This window comes from Saccoglossus kowalevskii, chromosome 5 (assembly GCF_978046115.1).
Source record: "Saccoglossus kowalevskii chromosome 5, keSacKowa6.1, whole genome shotgun sequence".
Classification (NCBI taxonomy): domain Eukaryota; kingdom Metazoa; phylum Hemichordata; class Enteropneusta; family Harrimaniidae; genus Saccoglossus; species Saccoglossus kowalevskii.
Window position 1 is genome coordinate 25,360,207 of NC_140645.1, and position 13,595 is coordinate 25,373,801.

General features: G+C 33.9%; 1 protein-coding gene across 1 annotated transcript; it reads left to right on the plus strand.

Annotated features, from left to right (window-relative positions):
• Positions 1-1,813: 1,813 nt before the first annotated feature.
• On the plus strand, positions 1,814-9,756 carry LOC144344947 (BMP-binding endothelial regulator protein-like). Its single transcript, XM_085498827.1, has 8 exons — positions 1,814-1,837; positions 4,041-4,121; positions 4,268-4,304; positions 4,776-4,802; positions 6,028-6,156; positions 7,753-7,991; positions 9,200-9,492; positions 9,601-9,756. Exons 1-8 carry the CDS (start codon positions 1,814-1,816, stop codon positions 9,605-9,607), a joined length of 837 nt encoding a protein of 278 aa, XP_085354953.1. The 3' UTR covers positions 9,608-9,756.
• Positions 9,757-13,595: the final 3,839 nt, after the last annotated feature.

Sequence of the window (13,595 nt, forward strand, 5' to 3'; positions counted from 1 at the left end):
AGATGAAACATGACGTTTTGCCATAATTCCATCTTGTTTATTTGATACACGCGTGGAAAAATGAATGGCCGCCAGGTGTCAGGGATTCAATATTATGTCATTACTAGGAATTGCAGTGTCACCTGATGTGGATTAAACTAATTAGATTGTGAATCACTTATGCATCTATCTAAATCGTGGTATCTCATGATTACTAGGAATTGCAGTGTCACCTGACGTGGATTAAATTAATTAGATTTGAATCACCTATGCATCTATCTAAATCGTGTATGTCATCATTACTAAGAATTGCAGTGTCACCTGACGTGGATTAAACTAATTGGATTGTGAAGCACTCATACATCTATCTAAATATCGTGTTTTGTTTGAAGTTAATGCACACATGCCTGTATCATTGCTCATTGAGAATATTTTCTCATGTATTTATATCAACATGTAGCTTTTAGTTTAATATTAGGTTCATTCAAAATATTAGGCATTTCTCGTCGCAAAGACACATTATTAAAGTTACATTAAGTATATATTTGTTTTAATCAACATAACACAATTTAAATTAGTTATATATGTGAACTTTTTCAGCAAGTCATGTAGTGTAACTTTTATTTCAGATTTAGTGCAAACAGACAAAAGACAAGATTTGCTATACAAATCTGAACCTTATTCACAGTACAATGTGTTGTATTAAGAAAATACGCTGCTGTTCGAATTTTCAATTCTCTAATCCTATCCACACATCTAATTTAACCCTTAGATTACTAGAGAGCTTGAAGCTCGTAAGCTTGCATGACATGTTAAAAAAAGCGAAACGTCAATTAACTAAATTCATCTATACTACATGTTGTTCATTGAATTATTAGTTTATGGATATGCATCAATTTAAACTTTGTTTCGGCGAATACTAACATAAGCCGATTCGTAGCCTTTTCAATTATATCTATAATATTGCTTCTTTTCAATATATTAATATAATGTCAGATCTAAACAGAGAGGAAGGACCCAAACTCAGTCATCGAAGTTTTGTGTCGTGAAAAATTCGATTTGAAATAAAAAAAATTTGGTGATTATTTTGTACATTAATTCCTGTTTCAATTTCTCCCAATATTATCATGGCACGATACAGGTTTTGTTTCCCGACGCCCGTACGCTCGCCGATTTAGATATTTGCCATCCATTCCACCAACATCTTTTTGTGGTGCACAAGAATGCAAGTTATGTGCATAGTCACTCTTCATAATCGGATCAATATTACTCGAGATACTCAAATTGCCACTTTCGTCGTGTCCTAGATTTTCACATCAAATATTCAGCAATAATAATTTGATATCCGGTGCCATTAATTAATAATGGATTAACTTATCTCAAAGTGTATATAAACACTAGTTCTGAATGATACATACACCATTATTTGACTGCATTCCGACACTCAATCAACATCACCATCGTTTACTCTGTCACCTGTTCGTACGTGCAGTTGCAAGGTATGATAAGCTTGTTGTATTAATGCATTCTATTTCAATGTTGGTTCAATGGCACTGAATGCATTACATATAGCGCATATATACTGTACATCTTGTGTTTCAGGTTGTATTTTACTGAATTTTGATCTAAATGCTGGATTTAAAAAAAATATTAAAGCTGACTAATTTATCGCTTTATTTTGCGCGATAGATATATGTTACTGTTCCCAATAAAAACGTTTGGACTCCTGTATTTTATAAATGAAAAGATGAATTATATCACACACCAAAAATCAGGGTTAAATTTACTAATACTGATATTTCTTAAACATTAGGGTTCTGTGTTCAACAACAGCATGGCTTCTATAAAGTTCTTTAAAGTTAGTGGATAACAAATTGTTAGCTATTTTTTTCTCTAATTGTTATATTGGTGCGGTTATATTATTAATTCATATCGGGCAACTACGTGTCCAACATTTACCTGCAATCCCAAGTTTGTAGCATTGTGCTCCTTTACATTTCTCAATTTCACTGAAAAAAACTTCTATAATAATGCAGATGATATAGCTTCCATATACAGAGACACGTGGTTAGTTGCGAACACACGTGTCACATCCTCTATGTCACACATCACATCACCAACAATTTAAATAGACCTTGTAGCCAGCAAAACACCTTCATTTGAAGTGAAGAGAGAAGCGGGGATCCAAGCTCAGTTATCAAACTTGTTGGAACGAAAAATAAAATGCCATTTGAAAGAAATAAGATTTCACATGTCGATGATCATTTATTTTGCAAATTGATTTCTGCGTCCATATAAACTGAGTTTCAGAGAATACTGATACAAACCTACTATTGTTATTTACGTTACAAAAAGTGTTTAAGATTTTATTGTCACATATATGTTGCAAAATCTACCAATATGGTGTTTTGTTCGTAGATGGACTCCCATTTCTCCCAACTTCATGATGACGAAGTGCAGGTTTTGTTCCACTCGTCGCCGACATTCGGGAAATTCAATATCATTATAGTTTATTTGCACTTGTGGTGTAGTAACTGACTAACGACTCACTGTAACTACATCACGTCCATTCACATGCACATATTCATCGCCAGCAGTTATGTTAATATCGACGACCATGGTTTTGATTTCTTCGTTGCTGCTATTTTGTCAAGGCTCTGTCAGTAATTTTCCTTTGCGTTTATGTGTATTGTGTGGTGTACGGAATGACAAGTTCTACACATAGTATACAAATTTAATCCTTGGTAAGCAAGACAAAGTGTTTATAAATCCTAATATTTTTTTATTCGTATATCGGTATATGTTGAAATTATAATAGATTTAGTGGCCGTTTTTTTAGTTTTGGCGGCAACCTAGTATTTTATAAATGATCGGACTAATAGTTATAAAATAATTTTCATAACTATAAATAATGTAATGTTTGAAAATGATGATAGCTGCCGAAGATTGCTATTTATTTTTTTCATGTAATCCAGAAAGTTCTTCACAATTCGTTTAGTCATTAAGTTGTTTCTGTACTCTTCTTCATATTGTGTTGTGCTATAGTTACGTTATTATTATATTTAATGTAAGCTCAATGTATGTTTAAATGCTGATCAGTTCACCCTGCAATTCTCACTCAGGTTATTTTTCGTTTCTAATGCGACATTGTATTTAAGTGACTAAGAATTATTTTAGTTAGCTTAATTCCTCAATAAAACATTCATAGATAAATGAATGTAGCAAGCTAGTTTAAATAATAGAATACATATGTTTCCTACTACCAGGGATATATAGATCCCCAATACTTACCTGGGCTCAAATATATGCCGACGAGTGATAAAATTTTACAAACGCACTTATGCACTGAACGTGTTGTGTCTGAGATACCAGTTTCAGCAATAGTGTCACTAGCAGATTCTCACATATTAGATTGTTGAAATAAGTAGAAAATCATATACTAATTATTATCTAAAAAATACACGGCCGAAGGAATACATAAATCGTTTACAACATTTACAACAAACATTTATAACGCAAATTGATGGCTGTGGTTAGCCATTGTCGATAGCTATACATTGTGGTTTGTTGAAGAGACACTAATTTAATTGTAATAAGCAAAGCATGTTTACTTTATGGAAAACACGCGTTATTTTAAAAACATACTTTTCTAGAACCCGAGTAGTTGAAAGTGTTTTTTGGTGCTGTCCCACATTTGAACCCATACTCATCTCAAATGAAATAATAACCTGTTGTATATGTATATATAATATTTATATCTATTAGTATCTATATTATATGTATCTCAGTCGTTGATGTATTGTTTAATATCGAACCTTTAATTTAGCTTAAGAAGTAATACATAGAACAATATATTGCTCATTCGTATAGTCATCATTGTTTATTGTATTATCATCACAATATTCAGTAGCTGTACTTGTAATTAAATATTTTTTTGTGTCTTCAGATTATATGCAGGCTCATCTATGACCTGTATTAGTGTTCGGTTTGTCGTTTACTGTTTTGTTTTGGTTGTTTTACATACAATGTTATTCAAGTTATTTATGATGATTGTATTTCAGATGTTAATTGCTGTATATATCTCAATATCAGCTGCCCTTGTTGTATCAGCAACAGGATCAACACTGCCTCAACCTAACAGGGTTTGTGTACAATCAAATATCTACCGTTTGTAAAATAGATACTGACGTAGCTGTACTCATAAAACGTGTCTTACTCTACGCTTTTTTCAAAAACATGACTTCCAATTTATTATTCAAATAATGTAGTTCTGCTGTTATTCTTGCAGGAGGCAAAATCATTATGGACCTCACCAAAAGATGTCAGTAAGTTAATGTTTTTTTTTTTTCGACAAAATAGAAGTACTTATTTGGGGGTGAATCAATTCTGCTTGAATTCCCTTTATTTTATAATCGTGAAAACAAATTTAAATCTGCTACTGCTGAATTTATTGTACTGTCTTCCATTCGGGTTTCATTTCGCAGTTGAACAATTCAACGTATATGCTTATTTATTATGATAGATTCAGGCTCAACATGTTTTACATTGTTTCCGCTAAACTTAAAAGTTTGATCGTTATATGCGTTTACATTTAAAGTTTGTTAATAACTGTAAGTAAGCATATTGCATCATGGGCTTGAAAAATATACATGTGATATTTATGTGAATATATGTCCAATCATTGTCAATGAACTGTTTTGTTTGTTTTTATTGCTTTTGAATAAAACTCTAATACTAAAACAATAACAATAACAATAATGTAAATAAACTTAAACAATTTCTGTTTATCTTTGTAGAGATCCAAGATAATAGAGATTTAGGTGGTGAGTTGATGTGTCATTTATTCACACAAAAATAGTTTGTTTGTTTTAATATAAAAGGTTCATGATTATATATTAGAAAACAACTATAATAAGTGATCATGGTGATCATGACTTGATTTAAATGCTACTTATATCAAAAGTGGGTTGAAACGTTCTGTCATTTGCATATGCGCTAACAGTATAGCTGCACGTTGGGATGATTGTCCGAAAATCTTTTTCAGATCCTGGCTGATTTTAATCATTGTGTATAGAATTCGTTTCTTAAAACAATAACAAATTATTATTCATAATGCTCCATGTATGCACATGGGATTCTGGAGATAACATTATTATATTTAATATTAAGCGGGGGAGTCGTCACCTGCGCATGCGTCAGGTGGCCATAGCGTGTCATTGTTTACAAACAAGCGACTACCCACGAGTTTTTTGCGTTTTTGGCATTCGTTGTTATCGTCGTTTGGGACTCCATTCCCGGGCATGTGCATGTGACGACCCTCCCGGTTTAATCAAAAAAATAAACATTTTAAATCAAACAGTTCACTAAAAATAACTTTTATATATCAATTTAGATTATGTCTTGGAATGCTTAATTTGTCGGTTACTTGCAAAGTGTGATTATATCAATTGTAGTATGGAAATATACATATAAACTACAAAGTTTATTTTATTTTTTACTTCAAAAACATATCACATGCACATGTGTAGACTTGAGTTTAGCATCATGCTGACCAAGTGATAATAACCACTTATGATTAAAACCTCTAACCAAACGACAAAAGTACTTTTTTTCAGTGAGCAATTAATTATTAAAAATAACAATTACTTGATATGACGAGAAGAACGTAAGATGTGGTCAGTGCTTACTTTTAAGCTATGCTTTGATGGGCCTAAAGCAGTTTTGTAACATCGTTTATAAGTTTAATTTGAATTCGATTCTGGTCTGAATATATTTTCAGAAAACACCTCACCCGTGAATCAGAAATCAGACCACATTATTATACGGTCACATGATTATCTTCAATGCATTTGTATAAAGTTAAATATTTAGGATTGACTCTTGCACCTATACAAATTTTCTCGCAAAGTTATTTCCAACAAATTGCAAATATTGATAGAATGATATGTCAGACGCCAAAAGCCTTATATTTATATCAGTGTTTCATATGTACATACCCAAAAGTGGCTGCTCGTTAATAATAAGCGTAACCTTTTTTGTCTCATCTAGAATTGGCTTGTGGCTTGTCGGGTGGAACATGCCGACCTTTCATTTTGTCTCCAATTCAATCTTGCCACCCATTTCAGGAACGTCCAGGTAAAAGAGGCGTATGTACTGGTACTTATGTATGCTGCAAAAGTGAGTAACAATATACACTATATTTAGTAGCGAAATCTTACATTATGTCAGTAAAATCAAAGATTCCATTTTATCAAAACAATTTGTTTTCATAATCCAGACTTTAATGTTGTTTAAATGTTCAATTGTGACAAACCCTTGTCCTTGAATAATTCCATACATAAGCAGGTGTTACCAAAGCGAGTAATAAACTTTTATCTGCAAGAAAAAAAATGAATCTGAGTGACGTTAACATTGGCCTCAGTATGTATGTTTTTCGTCTGTTGTATTTTAAATATATTTTTATTGTACTGTCATTGTTTCATAGACATGACTCCGAAACACGACAATATAATATCGTACCCTGCCCATTGATGAAATGCAACGTTCTCATTGATCGATCAGTTACACATGTATGTTATCATATAACAACATTACTGTATGAACGAACAAGTATACGAAAACGGTTCTGGAATGTCAAGTTTAGTTTGTTCACGTATGTAGGCATCGTTGCAAATAATCAACCAGGCGTGGTTCTTAAACATTACTAAATATTGTTACTAACATAAACGCACTTATTACGCACTAACAATACTGTCGATGTCTGTCATGTGAAGTTACCACTGTCTAAATATTACATTTGTCATGTTTTGATATTATAATTAAAAAGAAGTTCTGACTGCCACTACTTAATGGTTCGGAAGGGGTGTTTGTTTCCCCTTCCTTACAATCTCGTCAGTCAACAATGGGTATTTTTTAGACCTTTTTTGTTGTTGTCACATTTTTAATACCACTGATACATTTTACTGTGTTACAACCAACATATTTGCAATTGCAATATAATTATATCCATGCTCTGGTACACTGTTGATTCGCTGACACAGATACATTGTTTGGGTTAGCACGCAGGGATATGTGCTTTCTAAAGACGCATTAGTCATCAACAGTAGTTTTGCTACTGACAACACACAATGCAGTTAACAGGTTGTTTGAGTAATTTTTAATTTAATGCACACTCTACTTGAAAATCATTTCTGAAACGAATAGTAAATGTTATCAGCGTTGCAATGTTAGGTAATTATTACGTATATGGTGCATGTAGTAGAATGCTATACAAAATAAATTAAATTAATAATTAAACTGTGATTTTTTAGAATACAATATGAATAAAATTAGCCGTCAGTATAATATTTATTAAACATAATGTACACCCCGATATTAATCATCCAAAACATTATTAAACAAACTAGAAATTCAATCATAAATGTTATAATTGCAGCCAAAATATGAAATGAACGTTTCCATGGAGGTGTATGTTCTTTAAAAAAGTATGGGCACCAAATTGTTGAAACATACCTAAGTTACATTAGTAGTAAATTAAAACTTTACTCAGAAGCAATCAATAACACTGCTAGCGGGAGTATCTAAAATTTTCAATAATCAAAACATACACCGTTAGCAAATATTACAATGCCAAGCTAATGAAATCTTGAAGGCTAATAAACACAACATTAAAAAACGTTTTCATTCATGCTGCATACAAGTATAACATACAGATTGTGGATTGTGCATACAAGTAGGGACCACAATAACGTTTATGACCGTTTCTTTTTTTAGGAATTATCACTGTTGTTTTTCTCGATCCTCTGTACCACAATTTTGATGGAGTGAAATTTGAGTTTGACGGACACGAAGGTTGTTCTTATGTATTGTTTCAAGAGTGTACACACGTGCCTACATTCGTTGTTGCTGTTAGACATCGCTATGTTGAAGCCGTAAACAAAACTGGTGTTTCTGAAGTAATAGTATATGCAGATGGAAATGCGGTTACAACGACAATTGGTAGAAATGTCTATGTGAGTGAAATACATTGTACTACATGTAGTAGGAATCATCATTATTAACGTTACACAGGTTAAAACCTCCCAAACATTATTAAATATATCACGTATTACCATATAACAATATAAATGAATGATAGCTTTTATTGCCAAAAAACTTGGTAATCAACGGCTCAGTACAAAATAGTCTCATTTCATAACAAATCTAAAGAATATATTAGTATACAATCAATACAAAAATAAATTGTAGAAAACAGATGGCAATTAGTGAACAATATGATATAAATGAATATATTTTTATTGGATAATTAGGGCTACCGCGCTGTTTTTGTTACAAAATAGTAACACACACCGTCAGCTACAAATGTTTCTATACTATCACTTTTGCATGTGATGAAATGTGCCAATCTCTATGCAGTAACGGTATTGTAGAACAATCGACGTGTGTCTCGTCAGAAATAAAGCCACCGCACTAAAGAATTAAATAGTCAATGTAAAATAAATATTCATACTCGGCTAGTCTACAAAATCTGGAACAAATACGGATGTAGAAAATTTTTTGCAGGCATGACACACCCTGGGTACAATGACATATAAAATAGATCTTATTTAACAACAGACATGAGTTCTCTCGTAAGTCACTGTACGCTTTTATGCAACGACTTTTAGTCAGTAGGCTTTAGTAATTGATATGCATAAAAATAATATGTTGATCATCCACGTATCTCGTACAGTTCGCAAAGATTTTACCTTGCATTATTTTATTTTTTTTATTTAGAAAATGTAAAAAAAAAATATTGAGTGAAACACAATGTCATAAATATTTTGTACGGCCCAAGAAATAAATCCATCCAATTACAGAAAAAAGCTAATCATGTTCATCAAATTGTTGTTCGTTTCTCTAACCAAATACGTATTTTATTCAAGTCAAACACTTAATAAAGTAACTAACTCAAACTATCAATGCAAATTATATTCAAAATCTCAATGCAAAGGGAAGTTCAAATCTAAGTCCGAGACAGAATGTCAATGCAAGTAAAACTTAAAGGCAAATTCAAATCAAAATATCGCACTGAAGATGTGGCCAATGGATCCAGCCTAAGTATCAGTGAAAATATGAATTGATATTAAATTTTGAATATAAATTATGGCATGGTAAAACAAGCTCTGTCGTGTGTCCATATTGGTTGCTTTACTTATTCTATATGTGTTTCTGGTAATAGGTGAACGGCAATGAAATAGACTCGCCCTTCCCTTGGACAAATGGCAGAATAAAGGTTGACAAATATGATGAACATGTGAAAATCAGCCTTGACTCCAAATTCACATTACTGTGGAATGGCAAAGGACGCGCAGTGCCAACCCTTGATGCATCTATGTTTGGCAAAGTGTGTGGATTATTGGGCAACGCTGATGACAATCCAGATAATGATATGCAAATGAGGATGCCAGATGGAACGATGAAGACAACCAGTGACGTAAATAAATTCGGGAATAGCTGGGTCATTCCCGGAAGGTAATGTTAAAATTATTATAAATTAGCTTTCGATTATATCACCGAATAAAAAACAAGAATAAGAATTAATATCTAACAAAATAATATATTTTTTTATTTCTATTGTAGTTGCTGAGCAAGGGCAGATACTTAATTTAAAAGATAACTATAATTATACGGTGTGAAGGGTACTGTATACAAAGTTTAAACGATACAATGGTATTTCTATTTGGTGGAGGTTGATGTAGTAGTATACAAAATAAATTGGTTATTGAAGAAAGTAAATGTCGGGTTTTGATGCACATTTGAGAATAATCAGCCAGCTCTTGTTTGATATTACACTGCAGTCAACCATCTCACTATATCCAACCATTATACAGCAACCTATTTTCCTCTGATACACAGTTATTGGAATAGCCGGACTGTTTTTCCACGGCTATAACCCAGGTATTTCCTTGAATACATAGGCGTAACCAGCATGATGAAAACGAAATTACATAGCATGGACATCGATAAAACATAGAGGACAGCATAAAACCAAATTTGCTGTGATGGTTTATTTCTATGTGCCTATATATCGGTCACTGATACGACTTGATATCTGTTTTCCAGTGAGTAGCTGGTTTACTACGTTTAACACATTCCCATAACCTGTCAACATTTAAGTTTATACGAATTCCTGAACGGAACCTGAATCAGCGATTGGAACGTCTTAAGCTTTTAACTCCCCTGCAAAGTTTTGGAATTTAAATAAAGTTGGCCTTGGTGTGTCTTGGCGAGCTCACCATGAGACACGCAGTCTTAAGAAGTCTTGGTGGAGTTTCGGACGAGGCTGCGAACCTAGGCGAGCTCTCCACAGGGCGACGGGGCCGAGAAGTTGACACGTACTCTATATATGTGTGTGTGTTTTGTTCGATTAAAGGTTGCGAACATAAGATCCCTGGTACCAGAGATGAAGGTTTAATAACACGATAATCAACCACATCATATTACTATATTTTTAAAAACGGAACTGATACATGTATACATCTTTCATTACAAAATAGCATACATATTCTCCATTGAAAAAATGTTGCTGTGCCACAATCCAGTGAATGGTTTATTCCAGTATGCCTAACTAGTTTACAGAACACAAATGTTGTGTTCTGTAAATGTGACTTATGCCTCTCAAGTTATTATTTGGTCATGATCATTCAGCATTGTGACAAAATAAAAAAAATCTGCTTTCAATAATTTTTTCAAGGAACTATCCGTATGTAAAAGATGCTTCATTTCTGTAGTAAAATATACATTACTCTTCAACTAGGAAATGCGTGCCGCATGTATTTGAACTTGTAGTACAAATAATTGCATTTTTGCCCTCTGAGTTGATTATTGTCTTCAATCAACTCACTCCACTAGTCTCTATCTCTACATGTTATAAACTCGGATATTCACGCCCTGCTGATTCTGTATAAACCTGTCTTCATCCTACAGGAAGTCTCTCCCTGTCCCCTGTCGTAATTTATCAACGCCTGAATGTATCTGTTTTTCAAATTGCATATCAACATGGTTAGTTTGAAAATGTAACACGAGTTTAAACAATATGCTTCTTTAATGTAACTATTGGCACTGAGTCATATACACCAACATTAGATTTTGCTCATTCACTTTAAAATGTATTGATTTTCTCATCGGTTTTTAAACCAACTACTTTTTTCTGAACCCTGGTTTTGATTGACAGTTAAATGCATCACACCATCTGACTTCAGTGATTATTTTTGTGCAGCCATATTGCTTACATTATCGCAAAACATTCATCAAAAACACGAATTTTGCATCTGTAACTAGTAAAAATAAGTAACAGATGTCAGATGCTATTATTTTCCATCCTAAATCCGTGCATGCTATATTTTTTAATCGTACTTCCAAAACATTTTAAGTTCAGTCTTTAGACTTCTCTAGGTGTTATACGATTGATACAGCAATCATATGTGACTTGTGTTTATTGTTGGTTCAAAGTCACTTAAGTAATGAATACAATTTATTTTGAACTGGTGCTGCATATATTCAGATTCACATTGTTATACTCGCGATGATATTTTATAGTTCTTTGTTCAACAGATACAACGTTTCAATTTTTACAAGCCAAGGTTTAATGAAGCATATGGCTTCGTTAAATATGACTATGATGCAGCAAACATTTTTACTGTATCATTGATTTAATTTACTTTTGCTTCAAAATTATAATGATAAGCAAGGCTGACACTTTATAATAAAGATAAGCAAGGCTCGAATTTGGCCACAATTTTGTCGATTTTGGCAATTCGTGCCATTTTGGAGCACGAACTGGACGGCTACTGCACTGTAACAGTTCACGACTAGTTCACAGCGAGTTCACGAATAGTACATAAATGCGTGCGCATCAGTGTCCACATTGACAAAAAATGTCACGACGAGTTCAAGCATAGTTTGGTAATAGTTTACGCAATTCCTGCATTGACACGACGGGTTTGCCCAATTTGGATGGTGTCGTGCCGACTTGGGCACGCCATGTAAAATGAAGGTCTCCATAACCCATGGTCATTTTGGGATTGGCTGTGTCTGCTTTGTTTAAGGCATGTTGTCTCTGTGATATAAGTCTGTTCGTTGATCTCTGGAATGGTGAGCAGCGTCTAGGAAGCCCTATATATACCCCTGAACCGACGCGCCACTGTCGCACAGTTGTCGTGACCTGCTCGTAAACTCGTCGGAACTGCTTGTGCTATGCGCAAACTTTTCGTGAAGTGCGTAAACTGCTCTTGTCACCAACGTACACGTGGCCGTGTTCGCTGTGAATGCACTGCCACGCACCCGCACCATTTCGTGAACTACTACTGAACTCGACGTGGGCTGTTCGTGAACTATTCGTGACACTGGCACGACGAGTTCACGAACAGTTTGCGTATAGTTCACGAGCCGGTCGCTACATTTTGTCGTGACCACAATTTTGAACATTTCAAAATTCTCGTTCTGCAGCCATGACGGGTTTACGCACACTTCACGCCTGTTTACGACTAGTGCCAATTCGTGCCACAGACTCGTGGACGTGTCAGCCTTTCTTTAGGAGTTTTGTTGAAGTGACAAGTCACCCAAAAACAGTAAACGGTCGCTGTCTACACAGGGTAGATCGAGCAAGCATGCTGCTGTTTGACAACTAATATTTTAATGAGGATGACATCTAATCTATCAAACTCTATCTAATCTAGGAAACTTTATTGTATAATCGCCAGTATGTAAACAAAACGTGATATCGTCACTCAAATTTAATATTAGCCGTAGAATGTTTGAAGCTTGCCTCGCATTGAAAACAATGTTGTTGACATCTTTATTTCACGAGCACATGGATACTCCAGCTTTGGTGTTATGAATAACATACATAGATGTATACAATAAACTCGTACCCACATATACCCTATTTATATCATCCCTGATACTGGCTACAATATTTAAATATTTGTAATGTAACATGACACTGTGTCAACATTCGTTATAGTCCCTCCACTTATATTTTAGGTTGGTAAATTCGTGGTGTTATATTTCTGATGATTCGGATTATTTTGCCCCAACCAATCTCTTTGCATACAGTTTTTTATTCATAGTCTCTCCATACACATTGGTTTAAACAAAATACTCTTACCTGCAATTACTTATTTTATATTATGCTTTATACTAGGCATGTAATGCCAACACTTATTTTACATCTTAGTTTCAGGCAATCAATTGCATTAACAAGTTGTCCTACATTCTTTATTTGTTCTTAAGAGCAGTACACTCCGGACAGTATGAACTTAGATTTGTGACTTTCTCTCAGTTCATGTAGTTGCGATCCTGGTCAATAATCTAACAATTAAACCTTTTCGTGAACCATAGTTTCGATTGACAGAACAATGTGTCATACAGTCTGTTTCGCATCTGTGTACCAGCAAAAGCTGCCTTTTCTCATTACAAGCACGTTGCAAACATTGTTTTGACGGAGCAGGTGTAACTCTTTACAAGTTATTGTATTCATCGTTTTACAGTTTTTCAGTGAATACAATTTTACATATGTTACCAGTGATTGACAACTCATCGAATGCTATGTATTAGGACTAGTTTTTGCCTTT